At 40.0% G+C, this 13652-nt stretch overlaps 1 protein-coding gene across 7 annotated transcripts in view; it reads right to left on the bottom strand.

Moving 5' to 3' along the window:
- Positions 1-13652, bottom strand: part of ARMC8 (armadillo repeat containing 8) — a 56820-nt gene that overhangs the window by 31461 nt on the left and 11707 nt on the right. For 6 of the 7 annotated variants that reach the window (XR_014885437.1, XR_014885436.1, XM_085232714.1 and 3 more), the window contains exon 3: positions 8197-8268. The exons of the other annotated variant lie outside the window; for it this stretch is intronic. Coding sequence is in view for 4 of the 6 variants with exons in the window: in XM_085232714.1 (XP_085088840.1) it covers positions 8197-8268 (72 nt within the window). In the remaining 2 variants the exon portion in view is untranslated. The remainder of the gene's footprint in view (positions 1-8196; positions 8269-13652) is intronic. 7 annotated transcript variants of the gene reach the window in all.

Below are 13652 nucleotides of genomic sequence, written 5' to 3'. Positions count from 1 at the left end.
TGCTGTAGTATTGGAAAGGTTACTTACTGCTGATGTTTAGGAACTTCTTGTATAAATCTATCCCTTATTTGTATCCATTCAGTATGGCACACTTGTTATCCTTCATAAAATCCCTCTGGTGTCTTACAGGCAGCAGTTGGCAGCCACCTTTCCTGAAGCACTCCGGTTCCAGGTGGCTCTGTGGGGCTGATCTGCCCCATCTCTTTAATGCTGATGGAATGCAGGACGTAAAAAAGGCTCAGGTTATCAGTTGTTCCACAAAGCACACCTCACGAGTCACTCGGGCAAACTCAAACCAACTGTACCTATCTGACCAGCTTCTGGAAAAAGAACCAAGAAGCCCCCAAAAACCAAAGAAAGCCAAAGAAATATTTCTAAAGCTACAAATTCTGGTACTGCCTTCTTCAATGTATCATCTGCACTATGTTCAAGGTAAAGATGATTGCTGCTACTGAAGCAGTAGAAAAGAAGTAAAACATAAGTAATGTTAGGTGAGATTATAACATTTTATTTCCAATCCTAAAGAGAGAGCATAACCTTGCACCACGAGCACTTCACCTCCCAGATCAGGTAAGAACTGACAGCAAACAGCAGGCTGTTTTGGTAAAATACAAATTCACTGGATCATCTTAGCTAAAATTTACCCCTGAAGAGATGTGAGGCTTTCCTTGGAACATTACATCCCGTTGACTGTTCAACTTGGATATTCTCAAATCACAAAATAAAAACACATAATCGCACAGGAATTGCCTCGAGCAGGCCAGATGAATGAACTCACTGTGGTACCCATGCACTTTGCAAACACGTTGCAGCAGTTTTCAAAATCAGCATTCTATTTGCAACCACACTGCTGGAAATGATGCAACCTGTGGGAGCACTTCCTGACAAGTCTGACATCAACTTCTTTTATTGGTGCGATTTAAAAAGCAAACGGAAAGATGTAACTTCAAATTGTTGGGCATTTAGAAAACACACTGACAGCCAAGAGGAGAAATCAGCAACAGAGGATGTATACTCTTCCATCTCAGCACAGGGAGGAGAGAAAGAAAAGCAAAGTCCGTTGCTAAAACGATTCAGCTCCAGGTTTAAGCAGCTTTTTAAATAATTGTAAAATGTAATTTTTTAAGTGATTCAGCGTATAATAATTTTATCAAGAATTAAGGCACTTCATTTGTCCTGCTGTCATGATGCTCGCTCAATCTGCTCCTTCCTTCAAGCGCACAAACATCAGGACTCCTCACTGTTGGAACCCTAAGCCCCAGCCGGCTCGCTTACAGCCCAGGCTGCACTGAGATACATTTCTGACGCAGCAACGCAAAGCTGACTCAGTTTAATTCAGCACACACAGAACAAATGTGCTGTGAAACAAACAAAGCAACTTCCAAAACGGGAACCACAGACACCATCCTCCCCAAACCCACAGCCAGACCTCAAGGCAAGCGTTTCTGCAGCATGCTGTATGCAGGGCTGGTTTTCATGGACTGCAGTGGGAGAGGTGTAGCAGAGCTGGGGCAATGACAGCGAGCCAGCAGCTCCTCTAGCTCCAGAGCAGGACCTGAGCTTGCACACTTACAGACCACTGCTAACTTGGAGATATGCCATGTTTCATTTTGTAATCATCTGAAGCAGTTTTATTATTGAAGAAAAAAAATAGACAAGAATATGAAAAACATCTTTTTTGTTGATGACGTTCTAACAATGAGAAGCCACTGAACAAGACTGGTTGGACTGAATGGTCTCAGAGGTCTTTTCCAACCTTGGTGATTCTATGACTCTAAAACACAGCTGGGAAACACCAGGAGACTCCTCTGGTGTAACAGCTGGTGGATATGCACCTAGCTGCTAATTAGATAACGTCAGTAACTTTCTGGGGGTAATTGGGGTGGTAAAATAGCTTCCATAAAACCTAGATCTCAATTTAAAAATGCAAATGTATTTCCTTCTATGTTCAGTAACCATGTCCTGTAGAAATGTTCTGAGATGCATATCACATCGATAACGTCCTGAGGCTTTTAAGGGCTTTGATAAATAAACTACTCCTTGAATCCAGAAACGATCAGCCCTGTTCAGAAACATTTACTTTCAGGTTTGGTTTTTTTTCTGAAGGAGGTTTCACAAAATCCAAAAGCACCCTCCATTCTGAAGGCTGTTCACTTCCAAAAGAAGTAATTGCTGTTTTCCTTCCCATTAACAGTCCATGCTTGGAGCAGATGTTACAGCTATGTTAATGCAAAGGAGGGAAAATGAAACACACTGACTACAATATACGGTCTGCATGTTTAAAATAGAAGTTCTCAACTAAGCTTTGTAATTAGTACAGATGAACATTTAAATTCAGATTTTTCATACAGAAAGTTTTTGAAATATTAATAACATCCTTTTCTGTATCTTTGAAACATCCTTGGCTTTCATCTTGGGTTTTCCACAGAACTAAACATCCTCATAATAATATTCCCTATTGCCTTTCTTAATTTCTTTTTTCATTTTTTAAAGAGCAAACTGACACCTTGTAACACTGAAAATGACAAATTTAAATGACATCCTTTTACTGTCATAAGAAACATAATTCTGGAGTAGTTTGCTGTTTCCAGGGTCTGGAATGGATGAGTTCAGCAAAGATGTTTGCAATATATTGCTACCATACAGAGAGATTAAAAAGATCAAGAGGTAGAAAAATAGCATGTTCACATGAGGAGAAAAGAGAATGTCACAATTTGGATTTTGGAGATTTAGTAAAAAAAAAAATTACTAGGGTACTTATCTCCAGCTACCAGTGCTAGCATGAGGCTCACAAGGAACAGCTGCAGCAGTAGCAGCACGTCCCATGAAACATGGAGGATACTGGAACAAGGCTCTGCCAGAACCATCACAACTCACATCTGTAGAGCCCAAGAGCTTCAGAAGATGCCAAAAGCAAGGGAGATTCTAAAACAGCAAAATAGGGGGAATGCTGTTGTCAACTCACTCTTCAGCCAGCGGTCTCTCAATGAAGGTATCCAGGGAGTTGTAACTAAATGAGATAGGACATTAAATCCATCCAGAAGAATACTTCAATGAACTCCATTAACAATAATGCCTAGAAACCACAAAAAAGGGCAGCTGGAAGCATCACCTATTGTGAACAACTGACAGGGGTTCATCCAGGATAACCACGCAATACTCTAGACACAAAGCAGAAAACTTTCAAAGAACTTAGCTACTGAACAAATGGGGACTATAGCAGCTTACAAGGAAGATTTTCCTTTCTTTTGAAGCTTACTGAGATGGGTGTGTTGTACCACAGCACTAAAAGATACCTGTGTGTGACTGGGACCCCACCAGCGTGCTCCAACACAGACCTCACACAGCTGGCTACAAAGGTGACAAATTTACTCTAACATTCCACCCCACTTACAAGTTGTCACTCTCTGGAGTTCTTAAACCTGGGAGAGAGATGGTGAAACTCAGCTGTTGGTACCTGACAGAACACTCCCAGCACTTCATTGAATCCCATTAGCAGGGCAACTGCTCCAGTTACAGTACTTTCTATCTTGAGATCTTATAATTCAAGTGACTATTTATCATCTCCAGACCATTTCTGGTGAAGTATTATTTTAGTAACACAAACAACTAACATGGATTACAGAGGAAAATATTCTTCTACAGGGCTATGTATTACAATGCTGCAAGCAGTGGGGAAGTAAGCTGCAAAAAAGTTTTTCCTTTAGGAAGAAGGAGCTTCAGCTTAAAGCTCCTGTAATTTCTTGTTTTGTTTAAATACCTTCACTTACAATAGTATTACATGATTTTTTTCCCCACAGATTACTTAATATCCAACTAAATTGATTTTCATTGCCCACTAAATTCAATGTTGGACAACCGTAATACTGAGTTGTATGAAGTCAACAGTAAATTATCCTTATCCTTATACCTTTTTCCTTAAGGACTGGGTTTGAGTTCTTCTTACCCTAATGATCAGTTCCATGTAAAAAGAACTCTTGCTACTTCATGTTAAAGCAGTGCAGTGTGATTCACTTTTTCATAACAGGAAGCAAGGTTTGTTGCCTCTCCGTCTGTATTTTTGAATTCTTTGTTGTACATAAAATGGCTAAACCATATTCCCACTCCATTTGATATCACCCAGCCGTCATTCAGAAAGAATGTCAGAATAGGTTTTGAATGCTTTTACAGAAATGGTGCTCACAGCTCCTTAGGAACAGTTCCCATGAGATAGCACAAAGCTAATTTTGTATGATTCAAAAAACAAAACAAACAAACAAAAAACCCTGTAACACAAAAATTCAAATCAAAAGTCACAACTTAAAGGATGCCGTTAGAAGTACAACTCATATTTACAATGCCCTTTTTGTTAATACAAAAGACACCTGTAAGAGAGAAGGCTTACAAGCTTTTAAAACAAAACCAGCTCTAATACAATTCTGCTGACCATGAATGCTTGCCTTAACTCACATATACTCCACAGTACAGTAGTAGAACACCTCATCCCAATCACACATGACCCTCATAGTGAGGGTTACTCTTCATAGAGAGATGTATGATTACGTAGGCAGGCCCTGCATCCTGACTTGTCCTGAAGACAAAAGCAGGCACAACAGCACCGGCCCTTTCAGGGCCTCTTCTCCACCTCTTTCACATTCTTGGGCAGGGGAGACTTTACAAATACCAGCACCACAGGATGAAGCTCCTTCACCCAGGCCCACAAAGCACTAGGTTTGGGCACAGATTCCCAACCAGTGGGGCACATGACACAGAAAATGCCATACAGAGTGCAGCCAGCTAGAGAACGAGCCATCGGCAAACAACTGTGCTCTACCCTGGCAAGGATGTCAATGAAGTAATTAATGGGCATGACAGACCTAGTAACACTGTGTCCAAACACTGTGCCTGAGTTCTTGAGAGAAAGCTGGTCCCATACCAGAGAATTGAATCATTTCAACAGATGTGTCCAGCTGGTAGCTGGTACACCTCTCATCAACTCCACCAGCAGAGGTCCTGCAGCTGATCTGAATGCCATACAAAACTTCTGCACAGTCAGCAGTCAATTAGATGGGAAACAGAACTGCAAGGGATCCTGACAAATCCTTTAGTCACCATCCCTGCTCCAAGACTGGATCAACGATCCACTCTACAGACACCAGAACCTTTCTAACATCAACAACAAAAACCTTGCTCGTGTTGCTACTTTAATTAGAAACCTGGAAAAAAAAGATCAACAAATTACTGCTGAACTGATCGTATTTATCTGGTAACCTGGCCTTAGATTGCCATGAAAGCTGTTTGCTGCCCAACATGAACTGAGGAAAAAGTAATGTCAAACCAATACATGGCAACTCCTCATCCATTCCTGCACTGTTACTTCACCAAAGTTTAATATTGGATCCATGGATCACTGCATACTTTGAAAGGCCATTTAGATAACTTCTGCCTAAAACCATTTTGAGATAGTATTGGGCCCAACTCTGCTGTGCCTAATCCTAAGCAGCCAGTAATTAAAGAAATCTGCATGACTACACGAACCAAGCACAAGACATATTTGCATCAGTATATGCTTCATGCATAATCTCAGCACAAAGTCATGAGTCAAGGAATTAAAGTCTTTCACAGAAGCCATGTTCCTCGCTCACAAACAAGTGCTATCTTACAGTAACTAACGATGGATTTAAAACCAAATACTCAGTCCAGTGTCAGTATGTCCTGTCTGTACAGGAAATGATCCTGTCAAGCAGATATTTGCATTCCTAGCTAAGTGTGGCTCTCTTGTAAGAGAAGCATTATAAAAGACAACAATTAAAAGAGCTCCTAGAACAAGTACTTTAATTCAAGGACAACCCCAAGCAAAAACTTTAATAGTCTTTGTTTTTCTTAGCATCCTCCTCAGAGCAAACAATCAGGAAATGATCACAGCTCATACTGACTTTGAAAGGTACAAAGAGAACGCCATTTAATTGGTACATCTGTCTCCCTTTTTAAAAGATGACACCAATAAGCAGTAAGCTCATGAACACAGATGGCCGCTGACCCACAACGAAAGCGATTCTGCTATTCTTCCCCAGCATTTTTTTCCAGGTATGGAGATCTTTGAAGGACTTCACAATTCTTGCCAATGAACTAGCAGTCTGATGTGTTCAAGTAGGTATTATTCACACGAGCCATTGGTATGTGGCCCACTTTCAAATAAAAGATATTTCCTTGGCTTTTCCAAACCTCAAATTGATCTGTACTAATACATAAGCACTAAGTGACAGAAATGTGAAGATGCTCTTCGGATCTAAATGATTTCTTCTGATCATATGAAAACTTGCTGAAGGAACACTTATTTTTTCTTCTCTGCTTCCCTAAATGTGTAAACAAGAAACCGAACCACAGGAAAAAAGCAGCAGCAGAAGAATTCTATCAATTCCCATGTCACTATAGAAAAGAATCAACTCCCCTTGGTGCAATCTAAGCGAGAAAAGAAAACCCACAGTTAACTTTGCAGAGGACACTTAGAGCAAAGAATTAAAGCTTCCTTACATCTATGCTTATTGGAGTAAAGTTTGACCTTACAAATGGGAATTACAATTTTCCTGTTCAGTTTCTTTTAGTTTCAGTGGTCATTTCATGAATTAAAAGGCACATTAAAAAAAGACAATTCCCACCACCCTGTTAGAGAAAACAGGAGTTCTCCAACACAAATGGTCTGTAATCTATCCAGGTCTGTCTACAACACCCTGAGGAAGCTCTACAGCCTTCAGAAAGGCACCCACAGGTGGATAATGCCACAAGATTTTGCCAGTAAGAATTGTCTTTTCCCCACAAAATCCCATTCAATTTATGTTCTTGTTCACACACCCAGTCAGAAAAGTTTTGGCATTGGAATTCCTGTCATTTGAGAATAAGTTGTATTGAAGTGAAAGCAGACACGATCATTCACCTTTTAAGACTTCCCAAATACAGTCCCTTCTTTGCATTAGGCTAACCATATAATTTACTTCAAAAGCCAAAAGATATTAACAGAAAAAAACTTCTGTATTTTCATTATTGGGCACAGAACAAGTAAAAAAAGGAAGCTCAGTAAGAGAAAGAACACAAAGTCCTATGCAATTTAAGAAAAGGCAGATTCTAGATTTACAAGTTTGAGAGCCTCTTTTTTTTTTTTTTTTAATTGGGAGCAAAAGAATAAATAATAGTTAGAAGAATCTCTTGGGTCTGTTGCAGAAGGAAAAATTCTTTAACATTTGCAAAAGTTTCATCAAATGCCCACTCTGATCTTCACACACCATGGGAAGTCTTCTCTTCACCCACTTGTTTTCAGTCAGAGCTGAAGATTATCCAGCAGGTTTTGGAGAGTGGGTTTCCCCACTGCTAACTCCTAGGGAATTGAAGGACTAGCCTTGGCACAAAATCTGTAAATGAAGACATTCCCTGGGAAAAAAATAAAATACCAAGTGAGAAGAAGCTGCCTCAAGCAGGACAGTTGGGGGCCAAGTTGCCATTTAAGCAGAAGGATCACAGGTAGGTCCCATACTGCTAGCACAAGTCATGCAACGCTCAGAGCTTTCCTCCTCTGCTGCTGCAAGTTGTAGCTGAAAGCAAGGTGGAGGAGAAGAGGTGTGAAATGAAAGCCTTAGCAAGCAATCCAGTAGCTGCAGTTATCTGTTGTATGTGTTCTACTAAAATCAGGGTCCAGAAAAGGTTAACAACAGCTGAAGCAGTAATCCAGCAATAAAGCATGAACAAAACTTTTAAATCCTTTGGAGTAGGTGGAGAACAGAATCAAATTATCTCAGATGTTTATTTATCATTTTAAATTATACTTGCAACAACCTTACACATTTTAACCTGTGAACTCACCAGACAATTGGCTGAAGAACAGGACTGAGATACAACCACTTTCATCCATTATTAAGATTATCAACGTTGAAAAATATACATATTTCATTCCTAAACTGATAATGTTTGATTAAACATTAAAAAAAAAAAAAAAAGTCTCCAGAACTACTTTAAGGAACCCTGTAAAATTCTAAATTAAAAGCATTACTCAACAGCCTGTGCTGTAATACATGAGATTAACACACATTTCAAGTCTCCCAGTTACATTAAAGAAACTATGCAGTCAGCTACAATCAAATTAAAACAAGAAGGTGTCTGTGATCTAAGGATCACCATTCCAGACCTGTTGTGAGTCAGTGAAAAGGAGAGTAGCAAAGGACATACCTTGGAACTGCTCCCAAAACAATCAAGTTGGCTTTTTGTTTGTTGTTTCCAATTACAGCATTTTTCATATCTCTGTAAATCCAGAAAGAAAAACAAACCCTGGTAAATTATGCTGAGGTACTGAGGGCTTAAATCTATAGAATTTACTATTTCCATGAGGGCTTATCAAATACTCTTTCACATCTCCATGCTTCACCTGCAGGACTGTGCTTAAGGGCCCAGTTTCCACAGCCCACAGATAAACACCCCAGAACTCCAGGATTCCATTACATCCCAGCTTATGCAAGCAAGCAAAAATCCCACACCATCTCGCATGCATAGCAAACATGAAGAAGTTCTCATTACTGAGCAAAATTAGACAGACTGGTTTTTGTGCCCATACATTCATTAGACTTCATAAAAACAAAAACCACGCATCTGTATCTCAAAATCCAGGGAACAGTTGGAACAAAACCACTTTCCTGTCTGCACATTAGGGTAGGGTTAACTGCAGTACAGTAATTCGTACCATGGTAAGGAACAAAGAGAGCATTTTGGAAAGCAAACTGCTTCTGCACACTACCAAGTCCTACAGAAATGTGTGGTTTGCAACCTTAACGTTCAGAAATTTTCAGTACTAAAAACTGTACACTAAAAAATATCACCTTTTTTTAAAGTGTCTTTCCCCCTCTACATGAATACATTGAACATATGTGAACATCCAGAGAATCTGAAAGAAAGCATTATGACTGTTTTGGGAAATCAAAACGACACATTTCTAGGAAAGCTTTCAGCTGTATGGATTTTATAAAACCAGGGGGAGAAGGCAGTTCAAATTAAGATAATTCTTTACCAACAAATCACAAAGTTGCTCAAATAATAAATGTACGTACATAATTTGTGAACTTCAGTGGTTGCTTCACTCTGTGCCTGCAAAGATAATGGAGCAGATCCTCCTGGAAACTCCATTAAGGCACACACAAGACAAGGAACTAACCCAGCACTGCAAGCAACGCTTCAGCAAAGGCAGATCAAGCCTGACCAACCTGGTGGCCTTCAACGATGGACCCATGGCTTCATTAGACAAAGTAAGAGCAGCTAACGTAATCTACCTGGATTTCTGCAAGGCCTTTGATAGAATCCCACATCACATCCTCCTCTATAAATTGAAAAGAAATGGATTTGAAGGCTGGACTGACTATCTGGAGAATGAATACTGGCTGGATGGTTAGAAGATAGAAGCAGCTAGGAGATAGGTCAGCAGCTCTATGTCCAGGTGCAGCAGGTGATGAGGGGTGTCCTTCAGGGGCCCATCTTGGGAACAGCGATCTTCAACATCTTTCTCAAAGACAGAGACAGTGGGATTGAGTACATCCTCAGCAAGTTTGCAGATGACACCAAGCTGAGTGTTGCAGTTGATAAAACAGAAGGAAGGGGTGGCATCTGAAGGGACCTGGACAGGCTTGAAAAGCAGGCCCATGCAAACCTGGTAAGATTCAACAAGGTGAGGTGGAAAGTATTGCACTTGGGCTGGGGCAATCCAGATACGCCTACATATATGTCAACATATTAGGAAAAGAACTGATTGAGAGCCACCCTGCTGAGAGGACTTGGGAGTCTCCGTGGACAAAAAGCTGTACATGAGCCAGCAGCGTGCTCTTGCAGCTTGGAAGGCCAACAGTAACCTGGGCTGCATCAACAGAGGGGTTGACAGCAGGGAGAGGGAGGGGATCATCCCTCTATGCTCTGCTCTCGTGAGGCTCCATCTGCAGTATTGCATCCAGGCCTGGGGCCCCCAGCACAAGAAAGACATGGAACTATAGGAATGGGTCAGAGGAGGGCTAGGAAGATGTTCAGAGGGCTGGAGAACATGTCCTAGGAAAAAAGGATGAGGAATTTGCATTTGTTTAGCTTGGAGAAGCAAAGATTCCAGGGAGAGCTCATTGCAGCCTTTCAGTATTTGAAAGAGAGCTTACAAACAGGAAGGAGATCAACTTTTTACATGTTCCAGTTGTAATAGGACAAGGGGGAATGGTTTTAAACAAGAAGGGGGGAGGATTCAGATTAGATGTTAAGTGTAAACAGTGGTGAGGTACTGGCACAGGATGCCCAGAGAAGCTGTGGATGCCTCATCCCTAAGGGTGTTCAAGGCCAAGTCTGATACGGCCTGCTCTAGTGGATGGCAGCCCTGCTACAGCAGAGGGGTTGAAACTAGATGATCTTTAAGGTCCTTTCCAGTCCAATTCAACCCACTCTGTGATTCTATGACTGTTGCACCATGACTCTGTCTTGCTGTCTGCAAATTGCAAATTTTCAGAGATTTAGGGTAGCACAGTTGTTCCTGAAGACCCACCTTGTTTTGCATGAACACACTACTAGCACTTCTTACAGACTAAGTTGAAAATTTCTACTGCAAGAAGGAGTTGACCCAAGTGTTCTACTCAATTCATTTGTTCTAAAAAACTTCATCAAGGCAGGCAGCATTTGGACTGCTGTAAACAGAGCCTTTATAAATCTCAATTAGTGAAAGGTAATTGATAGTTCTTCCTTAAGTATTTCTCCATGCGACTCGAGATTCTCTTGTTGCATTCATTTACATCACCACAGAAGAGAACTTCAGGAATTATAAACAAATGAAAGCATGGTAAAATTCTTAAGTTTGGCTAGAGATGCTGGAGCCCCAGAAAGGAAGCATTACTAAAAGCAGACTGAACTCCAAACAGCAGTCCAGCCTAACTCCTAGAACAAGTAGAGACAGAAAGCTACTCAACTTGTCAAGTGAAACACTATTACCACAAGTCTGCTTCCAGCCCCCAGTTTTACAAAGCTAAGCATGAGCAGAGAACATTGGACTACTATGTTACATCTCACATAAGCTTGGTGAATTTGTATCTCATGACAGGATATTGAGAAAATATCAAGAAAATAGCAAAATCAGATGACTGGCAAAACAGGAAATCCCCCCAGAATTAAGGAATGGACTCAAAGGCTCCACTAAACTCAAAATGCACTTCAGTGGTTCCTATGCTAAAGATCTGATGCAAAGTGTCTTAGCTATTCATCAAGATTTTTACAGAAGAAGAGTACTTACAAAACAACTGCAGAAGCAACACGGCAGATGTTTGAAAGGAATTTCAATGGTAGAACAGATGAGTTAAGTCCAAGTACTAAGCTGATTGGGTCACACAGGACTACCTGTCTTGTAATCACTACTCAGCTCAAAGTCATCAGAAAGGCTAGCTGCATCATGCCACATGTCCACGAGAAGCAAAAGAGAAAGCACTGTCAAAGTACTCCAAAGAATCACGAAGATGCACTGAACTGCCAAGCAATCTGTTCCTGGTGACATTTTAATGCCCTGCTCAGATGACTGTACACATCATTTCAGATGTCACAAGACCGTTTTGTGCCTCCTTGTAATAACTCCACAGTAAAACAGCTTGCTAACTCCATATTCATTTAATACATAAGTATTACCTATCAGAATTTGATTTGGGGTCCCTTTAAGAAGTGGCATGAAGACAGTCAAGCTCTACAGTTTAGAGGTTTAGCGAGGTTACAGTCCCAGCACGTACAAGATCCAGATGAGTTTCTCCATCACAGCTCACAAAGTTCCTCAGAAAGGTCACAATGGGTAGACAAGAAACTGAGAAATTCATCTGAGATATAAGACAAATCCAACACAAGTTCAAGAAGTTTCAACATAAAATTAAATATCTTCAAACTCATAACCAGACCTAAAACTGTCACACGTAGAGCTTGGAAAAGATCACCATGTTTGCATGTCTAGGTACTCCCAAGTTATCCATCTCTTCAAACTTGTTACTAATAGAAATGAGTCTAGTTATATGGAAAAAAAAAAAGAAGGTATCAAAACAAAAAATATTCCTAGAATGTTGTAATCCAAAGTTGAACAGTAGAATTTTATTTGGTTCATTATGCAAAATAATTATATAATTTCATTTTATATTTTATAGAGATTTTCCCAATCAGGAACTACTCCCCATAGAAAGTAAAGAAGTGCTATGTATTATCTTGGTCTTTGAGGTCCTTGGAGAACCATGCAACCTGAAGCACCTGAGGATAATTCCCTTACATGAAAACATCATCTCCAGCAAGTTTGAACTCAAATGACTTCAGATCCAAGAAGATATGAGACTCATACAAGAAGAAAGAGTACTGAAGTTCTTAACCTTCAAAGTGAGGTAACTAAGAAACATCAGAGACACGCAGTCCAAAACTGGATATCCAACTTTACTTTCAAGTATCATGCACACTGCTCCCACTTGTTACTATGAACAGGTCCTTGAAACGCAGAGGAAGGAAAAAGCAGCAGAAACAATTACAGAGAGAAGAGAATTTCAAAAGAACAAGTAGCCTGTGGTGCATCTGGGCATCACCTGTGTGAACACCACGATCCAGAAGAGAAAGACATACAGACTTCCCAGACATACAAGCCCTCAGGTAATTTACCAATATGCTGTCAGGCAGCAGTAGAGCATGAGCAGCTTCAGAAGAAAAGAATATGTGCCTGTCAGATCAGTGTTTAAGTCTCCATTCCTCAGGAAGGCAGCTCTCCAACCCAATCCATTCTACGATTCTACCCAGAAAAAAAAAAGGAAAAACCATGAAGTTTCCATACGAAAGAAGTTGTAAGGTACTTCTGAGGTGGGGTTTCGTGGGCTCTTTTAAATCCTTTTTAATATTCTGTGTATCAAAATCTTATATCTTACATTCAAACTCGTTTAATGAAATAATTTGCATTACAATTACGGATTTAAAGTCTGATACACTATATATATGCTTACATTTTCTGCACTGAAAGAAAAATATTTATGTGAAAAATAGTCCAGAAGGATAGAAGATGATGTCCTAACTAACCTCTTGTAAATACTTCTTCCTTAAGTGCTAGATCAGCTTTCTCCATCTCTTTCTGCTTTTTAAATCAATAAGAATGCAGCTGCATCAATTCGATCCTGTGATAATTCACTTCAAAGTTATAAAACTACGTAGAAATTGAAAAAACAGAAATACTTATTTTCTGCTTCCAAATGGTTGAAAAGGAGAACAAAAGTCACCGGGTGAAGTTTATCAACTCTAACAATCTTTTGGAACACAGCAATGTAGAAATAATCTGTTCAATTAATCTGCCACAAGTAGCAATTTAAGGAGCAGCCTATGCTAGCTTTGGAGGTGCACAAGTACAGAAAAATCATCTACAATATTTCAGAAGTATATAAAAAAAAAAATCATTTCCATCAAAATGCAGATGCACAGAAGTTACAAAGTGAACTAATTTGCCAACGTTACACGAATGGACTTTTGTTCTGATTCTTAAAGCCAGATATAACCCATTTGGGGCAAGCAAGAAGAAGTAACAAAGACTATAAAACAGGTGAGTACTGAGAAAATGAACATTCTAGTTCAACACTTCATGAAGTTTACTCTCATTTGGGACTCCAAACTGGCGTGAGTTC

This window comes from Meleagris gallopavo, chromosome 11, assembly GCF_905368555.1.
Source record: "Meleagris gallopavo chromosome 11, MGAL_WU_HG_1.1, whole genome shotgun sequence".
Lineage (NCBI taxonomy): Eukaryota > Metazoa > Chordata > Aves > Galliformes > Phasianidae > Meleagris > Meleagris gallopavo.
This window is presented reverse-complemented; position numbering and strand designations above follow the sequence as displayed.